At 33.7% G+C, this 7,920-nt stretch overlaps 1 protein-coding gene across 1 annotated transcript in view; it reads left to right on the forward strand.

The window, feature by feature from the left end:
- LOC145332641 (interleukin-1 receptor accessory protein-like 1) overlaps window positions 1-7,481 on the forward strand; it is a 23,707-nt gene extending 16,226 nt beyond the window's left edge. The window contains exons 11-17 of the mRNA XM_080177651.1: window positions 113-150; window positions 271-339; window positions 874-954; window positions 2,024-2,074; window positions 2,394-2,457; window positions 3,628-3,710; window positions 7,363-7,481. Coding sequence (XP_080033777.1) covers window positions 113-150; window positions 271-339; window positions 874-954; window positions 2,024-2,074; window positions 2,394-2,457; window positions 3,628-3,710; window positions 7,363-7,438 — 462 coding nt within the window. The 3' untranslated portion in view covers window positions 7,439-7,481. The remainder of the gene's footprint in view (window positions 1-112; window positions 151-270; window positions 340-873; window positions 955-2,023; window positions 2,075-2,393; window positions 2,458-3,627; window positions 3,711-7,362) is intronic.
- The last annotated feature ends 439 nt before the right edge of the window (window positions 7,482-7,920 follow it).

Genomic DNA, 7,920 nt, shown 5'->3' on the forward strand with positions numbered 1-7,920 from the left:
TATAATCCCGATGTATAACTTAATACAACTTATTGGAAATGACAAATCTGAATGTGCAATGAAATAAAAGCATAAAAATATTATTTTCTGAAAATAATTTTGATTATTACAGAACCAAGAATTAATTGTCGGAGATGTAGCACTTTTAAGGTATTCTTGATATCCTGATGAAAATTCATATTAGTTAAAATAAAACAATCTCAACTCAAATGTACTAAAATGTTTTGTTTACCATTCTTTGCATTTTATTAATAATATTTTTTGTTTAAGCTGTTCAGCTATGGTTGGCCAGCAGTACAATACTGTCAGCTTGGAACCTGTTCAAGCATCTTGGCTAAGGTATGAGTAATATATTTGTGGATGGGTCTAGAGACAGCTTTTAAAAATCACATTCATCTTAATTTCATCAAATAGGAATGGATAGATAAATAAACAGTACTTTTTTAAATTCTAGATACGTTAAACAGTCTAGTAGATTCGACGAACTCTTAACATTTGTTAGAAAAGTAATATTCAATTAAAAGAAAGGGTGGAACATTTGCATTGCAAGACCATAAGTTTTTAATCTCATGAAAATGAAGAGACAATACATTTTATAGAATACATAAAGAAAAAATTTAAAAATGAGATGAACTTTAACTCATAAAGTTTTTTTTTCATGCCTTAACTATTTATTTAAAATTTATTAATACATGCAAATGCCAATATACCAATGGCGAAATAATTTTTTTTAAATCACGAAACCTATTCGTGGTTTTCAGCTGTCGTTGGGGGCAACATGTCCTCCAAATATTATTAAAGATTCATTTCACTTGTTGGTTATACCTTATACCTGATGCAAATGACTTTTATGTCATGTTTTGAATATTGTAGAGTTACAGAGGAGCTGATGACAGGGCCAAAGTACAATGTGACACAGAACTGGGAAGAAGATGATATAGTTCTTAATCTCAGGTTTTATAGCTGCTTGTTTTAATATATTACATCTTACTAGCCGATACGCTCCTAGAAGCCATTAGGGACACTTGTTTAATGGGTGGGGGAGGGGAGTGTAAAGTTGATCTTCCACTTTCAATTATCTATAATACAAAGAAGAATGATGTCTGTCTGTCTGTCCGTTTGTCCATCCGTCTGTCTGTCCGTCCGTTGTTTTTGCATATGTTTTGCGAATTCGCCATTTAATGCGAAAATTAGCGACAAATTCGCAATTTTTTCAGCTGAATAGGTGTGAAAATTGGCCCCCCATTCACAATTTTTTCAGTACATAATTTTTTTAAATTACCTATTAGGGAAAAAAGCCTCTGGAGGCTAGGGGAGAAGAATCTAGTCTATAATACAAAGTAGCTTGATGTCTGCCCGTCCGTCTGTCTGTCTGTCTCTTAAGATCTCGGTAACTACTGAACCGATTAGATTCTACTCTTTAGGGAATATACCTACTGGTCCTATGGTGGTTTTGGGCTAGTTTCTTGGGGGATGGGACACCCACAACCCCCCACCCTCCAAAAAAACAAAAAAATTCCCTCTCCATTTTTTTAGGCAGTTAATTTAAAATGTAGTGATCGCAGCACCATAAGTACTTATTTTTTTATAATTAGGGGCTAAGCCGCTAGTGATATTAACAGGAAAAAGTACAAAAAAAAACGCATGGTGGCAATTTTTTCTCATGGTAAGGTGGTGTTACCCTTCCCCAAAATAGTTGAGAACTTTTCTTAAAGCCATTAAAAGTTTAATTGTAAAGAAAAACTATATCGGTTCAGAGGTTAGCGATATCCTACCAGGTATAAGGTATAACCAGCAAGCGAAATAAATTTAAAATAATATTTTGGGGGCAATTGTAGAGGTCGTCAATTTTACGGAGTGTTGCCCCCCAACGAAAGCTGAAAAACACGTATAGGTTTCGTGATTTTTTTCCGAATTAATTTCGTTATTGGTATAAGCTGATATCCTACGCTACGCAAAAATAAAAAGACATCTTGTTAATTCTTTAAAAAAATGAATCCTTGATAATATATTTCTATTTTAGTCTGGAGATATCTAGTGTTGATTTAGAAGATGCTGGCGAATATATTTGCAGGTTAGTATGTAATACTCATGATTAACCAGCAATCGTGGCTAAATACGTAGCGCATCCGCTCGTCCGGGAGGTGATAGGTTAAAATATCAGCTTAACACCCTGTCATAACTAAAGACATTAAAAATAGTTCCTACTATAGTTAGGTACGCGACATGAATACTGAATAGCTAGAGTAGCTTGAATGCCTTGGCCATGCAAAGTCTTTGTTCAGATTAAAAAATAAAATTAACATAAGCCACAATAAAACTGATATATGATTAAAAAGAACGGATCATAAATTTCGATCCAAGTTGGTTTTATTAACTTCATTTTTTTCTAGAATGGAAAATAAGTTTGGAAGCATTGAACACAAAATTAATATTGATGTCGTAGAGAGGCAAAAGGTAAAATATTAAATAGTGTAATTAAAAAGTCTTATAACTCCCTAGTTAACCCTTACAGATCGGGGGGGGGGGGCTCCAAGAGCCCCCCCCCCCTCTAGTTTTTTCAATGTCATTTTTTTTGTAGGTGAGATAGAGAGTTGTGACTTCATGACTTTTTAAGTTTAGTAATTATGCGTCGGCAAGAGTTGATTTTATTAGGATATCTGGTCTGTGTCGGTCGTGGTGTCCGGTCAAAGTCGGTTGGGTAGCACAAAAATTAAAAAAAATTCTAAATAAATCTTAATTTCTACATTATGACTTTTGTGTATAAGGTAGAAACCTAAATTTTTTTTGGTGAATACTGACCTTATGAGAAAAGTGGTGTTATGACCGTTTGACCGCACCCTGACCGACTTTATGACCGATTTTTGTCCTGCTTTTACTACAGACATATATCATGAATATCGTGGCTTCTATTACAGCTATAGACCTATAATTTTTTTTGGTAAATCCTTGAGCAACAGTAAACAGATAAAAATATTAATTGGTGCCGCCAACCGCCGTTTTACCGCCGTAACCGCCGAAAATTGCGGTTTCCGTTATTTGCCGTTTTTCGGCGATGATCAGAAAAAGTATTTTTTTTGTTATGAAAAATAAAAGTTCGTCCTAAAATTTTGTCATCCTAGCTGCAAAATTGGCCGCTCTACAGCTGTTTTAAAATTTAGCGGCTGGCCGCTAAAAAGCGGCTAAGGAGCGACCTGACTGCTATGACTAGAAAAAGTAATTTTCTCTAAAAATACACATGAACCACCAGAAAAAAATTTTACGTCTTTATCTGTAACAGAAGCCGAGATAGAGGGGGGGGTCAATATGACCCCCCCCCCCCTCTATTAAGGTGGGAATTGGGGCCCGATCTGTAAGGGTTAAAAAATATAGTTAAAAATGACAAGTAGATCCAGAAAAAAGTAGTTCCAGTGGCGTAAACATAGTATTGTAAGGTGGTGCGTAAAGGAGGGTGTGACTTTTTTAGCTTGACACCCCCTGTGTTGTTTAGAGGGGTGTATACTCTTGTCAAGGGTGTAGGAGATTGGAAACCTATTGGACACCCTCAATTTGAAAAGGGGGTTGATATATCCCCTCCTGCACGTCTTTGATTTCAATCCAAGGGGGCTTAATCATTTTTATTTTTAGGGCGAAAAAAGTGAAGCAGAATTGCAGAGAGAATTGGATGAAATACTTGAATCTCAAAAAGAAGTATTAACAAAAATAGCCAGGTACAATGGATTATTATTCTGTTTTAGATCTGCTTTTTTGTACACTGCACATTGGGGCAAATCAACCAAAAAGGGGATTTAATTATTTAGTACCCTTAAAATTCATCTCACAAAAATTTCATTTTATACTTTTTTGTAGGTAATTTAACAACAAACAAATTTGCTTTTATGTTTTTTTCTGTCATTTGAAAGGAACATGGAGATAAAGGTCATTTTATGAAGGTAGATAGAGAATTACCAGATTAACCCCTCCCGAAAATAGCCCCCCCCCCCCTTACCCTATCCATCTATCTATCCATCAATCTATCCATCTATCTATCCATATATCTATCCATCTATCTATCCATCTATCTATCCATCTATCTATCCATCTATCTATCCATCTATCTATCCATCTATCTATCCATCTATCTATCTATCCATCTATCTATCCATCTGTCTATCCATCTATATATTGATCCATCTATCTATCCATCAACTATTCATCTCTTTATCCATCAACTATCAATTTATCCATCCATCAATCTATCCCTCTATCTACCCATCCATCTATCTATCTGTCTATCTATTTACTTATCCATCTATCTATCCATATATCTATTCATCTTCCTATTATTATGAAGGTAGATAGAAAATTACCAGATTAACCCCTCCCGAAAATAGTCCCCCCTTACCCTATCCATCTATCTATCCATCAATCTATCCATCTATCTATCCATCAATCTATCCATCTATCTATCCATATATCTATCCATCTGTCTATCCATCTATCTATCCATCTATCTATCCATCTATCTATCCATCTATCTATCCATCTATCTATCCATCTATCTATCCATCTATCTATCCATCTATCTATCCATCTATCTATCCATCTCTCTATCCATCTCTCTATCCATCTATATATCGATCCATCTATCTATCCATCAACTATTCATCTCTTTATCCATCAACTATCAATTTATCCATACATCAATCTATCCCTCTATCTATCCATCCATCTATCCATCTGTCTATCCATTTACTTATCCATCTATCTATCCATATATCTATTCATCTACCTATCCATCTATCTATCCATCTATCTATCCATCAACTATCTTGAATTTCGTGTTTAAAATGTCTAATTAGGGGTTTTGGTTATCAGAGCAATATGAGAATTTTTTAGTAGCGCAGCTACCCTATCACTAGCTTTTTGGGCCCTTTAAAGTGTAACTAGGTTAATTGTAGTCCGATTTTAGTGTTCAAAGTGTCAAATTTGGGGTCATGGAATTCATTTCAGTAGGAGGGGAGGGGATGGTGTAAATGGGGGTGGATGGGGATCCTTATTTTAGCAAGCTACAAGTTTCACTTTATTTTTATGTTTAATAAATCCATTATAAATGTGGGCATGATTAACATAAATTTTTTAACTAATATCTATATTTATAATGATATTATGATTCTTGTTTACTGTTTATATGTATACTAGCGGCTTCGCCCCTAGCCTCTAGGGGATTTGCCCCAAGAGGTAATTAAACAAGGATGACAACATCCATGAAAAAAGCGAAGCTCTGAAATGGAAGGACACTTGTGAAGTGTCAGAACTGAATATTAATGCATGTCTATACAAAATTGTAATTAAAACTGATTAAATACATGTTACTGTTTAAGTACATACTGACGTTTTTAGGACTTGATTATAGAGATGCTTCGCTTATAACAATAGACGTTATTGAAATAGGAATTAGTATTCAAAAAATCAGATGAATAGGATATTTTCAACATTCAAAACCATTATTTGTTGTCAAAAAAGTAAAAATCAGCTTGTTATAAATGGATGTACGGACTTTCTGGTAACGATTATAGAGTTGCTGTGCTTTCTAAGTCGTACCTAACTGTTGTAGAAATCAGCATGAAAAGTTTGAGATCGATAGGACAATTCTAGCCTGTTTAAGTTAAGTAAAAAAGCTAACTGTACCAGACGTACGGACGTACCGACCCTAATTATAGAAATATGAAAAAAATTGAGGGGGATTTTTATTTTTGAAAAAGATCTTTAAACAACCACAGGACCAGTAGATATATTCCCTGAAGAGTAGAATTCAATCAGTTTAGTGGTTAGCGAGATCTTAAGGGATGGGTGGACAGACAAACAGACATCAAGCTACTTTGTATTATATATTAACACCTAGGGATCTAAGGAACAAAACAATAACCGATTAATATCTACATCCCCAATATTGATACATATTTAATAAATACATATTTAATAAATTATATTACAAAATTATTTGTCTGTAGATGACAATTAGTGGTTGAAAAGTTTTGACACTCATCAACAACACTTAATGAACCAACCAATAAAAAATCAATCAAATTTCTTGAAGTTCTTATGCTAACGAATATAAAAACGTTATTATAAAACTTTGAAGTTTGGGGACTAGTGTAATTAACAGTCCCCTCCCTTTCTAAATAAAACTGCTGACTTTAAACATGAATACCCTGTAACTACATAATTTAAAAACAAAGCATCACCAATAGACAGACAGATAGACTACTTGCTAATTCAAATTTAGAATGATTATAAGAACCTCACGTTATTTCCATATTAACTTTACCTTTTCGCAGTGAGGTAGGGGACATTGGGCTGTTTATAACACTAGTCCCCAAAGTTTTACAGTTGTGTGTTCAAACGTTTTAACTACTAACTTTAATCTACAAAAGGGGTAATTTTGTGTATTATCATTGGGGATGTACAAAAATTTATTGACCTTTGTCTTATCCCTTTAGATCCCTGATATTTGTAATAATCTATAGAAACGATTATTTAGTTACATTAAAACATCAAACATAAAGAGGTTTAGATTTAGGTTTAGCCCCCCCCCCCTCTCCTCCCCATCATTAATGCAATAGAACTTGAAAATATTTATTATTAACGTTAATTCTAAGTCAGAATAAATATTTCCCAATATGTCTATGTTTCTGTGTCTTTTATTTATTTGAATTATATCTTAAGTTTTGACTTCAAAAGCGCATTTAAACGCCTTTTCTTACAAGCTTTTCATGCACCCACGTTCAGAAAACGGGCTAAAAACCCCTACGGGGGCGCGGGGGGGTAAATGAGACCAGTACAGGCGATTATGATATGTCTTTGGGTAATCAAATATCGTATTTTTAGTCGGTGGCAACCAGTGAAAACATGTTTCCTCTTACTGTCTTCTTAAATGTTGATTAAAAAACAAACAAATAAAAACTAAAATCTTGACTTCAACTAGAATTATTTAAGACTAATTTCTTCAATTTGTGTTTTTTTCTTTTATACTGTCAAAATATATGTAATGCATGACTCATCAGAAGTTATTTTGTCTGATTACGTTCATTCTAAGAGATTTTATAATACTTTTAAAATAGTTGGTGAAACACAAAAAGTATGCCTTTTTCTGTAAGAAAATTTTTGCATTTCTTGACTTCCATGCATTAGAATGCTTACTTAAAAAGCGTATTTTTACGATTCCTTTGAAATCTGATGTACATTGGGTATGATAATACTCATAGAATGTTTAAAACTTGATTGGGGGTGGTGAATTGTTGCCCCTTGTTGCCCCTATGTGCACTGTCAAGATTCTATATCCATATTTATTTTTTTTATTTAATTATTTATTTTTTTAAGGTTTTCAACTTCATATCCAAGTCATAAGCAGAAAATATGGTCATGGATAGATAAAGATAATTCATGTAAAAAATAAAAATAAGATTTTGTGTATAAGAATAAACAATTTTAAACATAAACATTTGAAAGATATTGCTCTTAAAAGTACAGACATTAGATCTTTTCATGAAAATACCCTTTTTCGAATTTCAATCTTCTGCTAACCTAAAAAGTTACTTTAGGGGCCTAGAAATATATGTACAAAATTTCAGCTCTCTATCTCTACTGGCGACCTAGCGCCAGGCATGTAAAATATCAACAGATAACGGTAGCACGGCGGTTTTAACAATATCTCAGCAATGTGCAGGTTTTCAGCTCTTCTGCATATTTCAATTTGAACACATAAGGCAAAAGATATTATATCCAAAAAATCTTTTGTCAAAGTCTACTCTAGACCTAGCGCCAGTCAGTTTTCTAAAATCATGCATTTTATACCTGTGAAAAATGAAATCGCCAGCGCTAGGTGTAGAGTAGACTTTGACAAAAGATTTTTGGGATATCATATCTTAGGCCTTATGT

The sequence above is a fragment of the Acartia tonsa genome, chromosome 11 (genome assembly GCF_053477335.1).
Source record: "Acartia tonsa isolate MP-2025a chromosome 11, ASM5347733v1, whole genome shotgun sequence".
NCBI lineage: Eukaryota > Metazoa > Arthropoda > Copepoda > Calanoida > Acartiidae > Acartia > Acartia tonsa.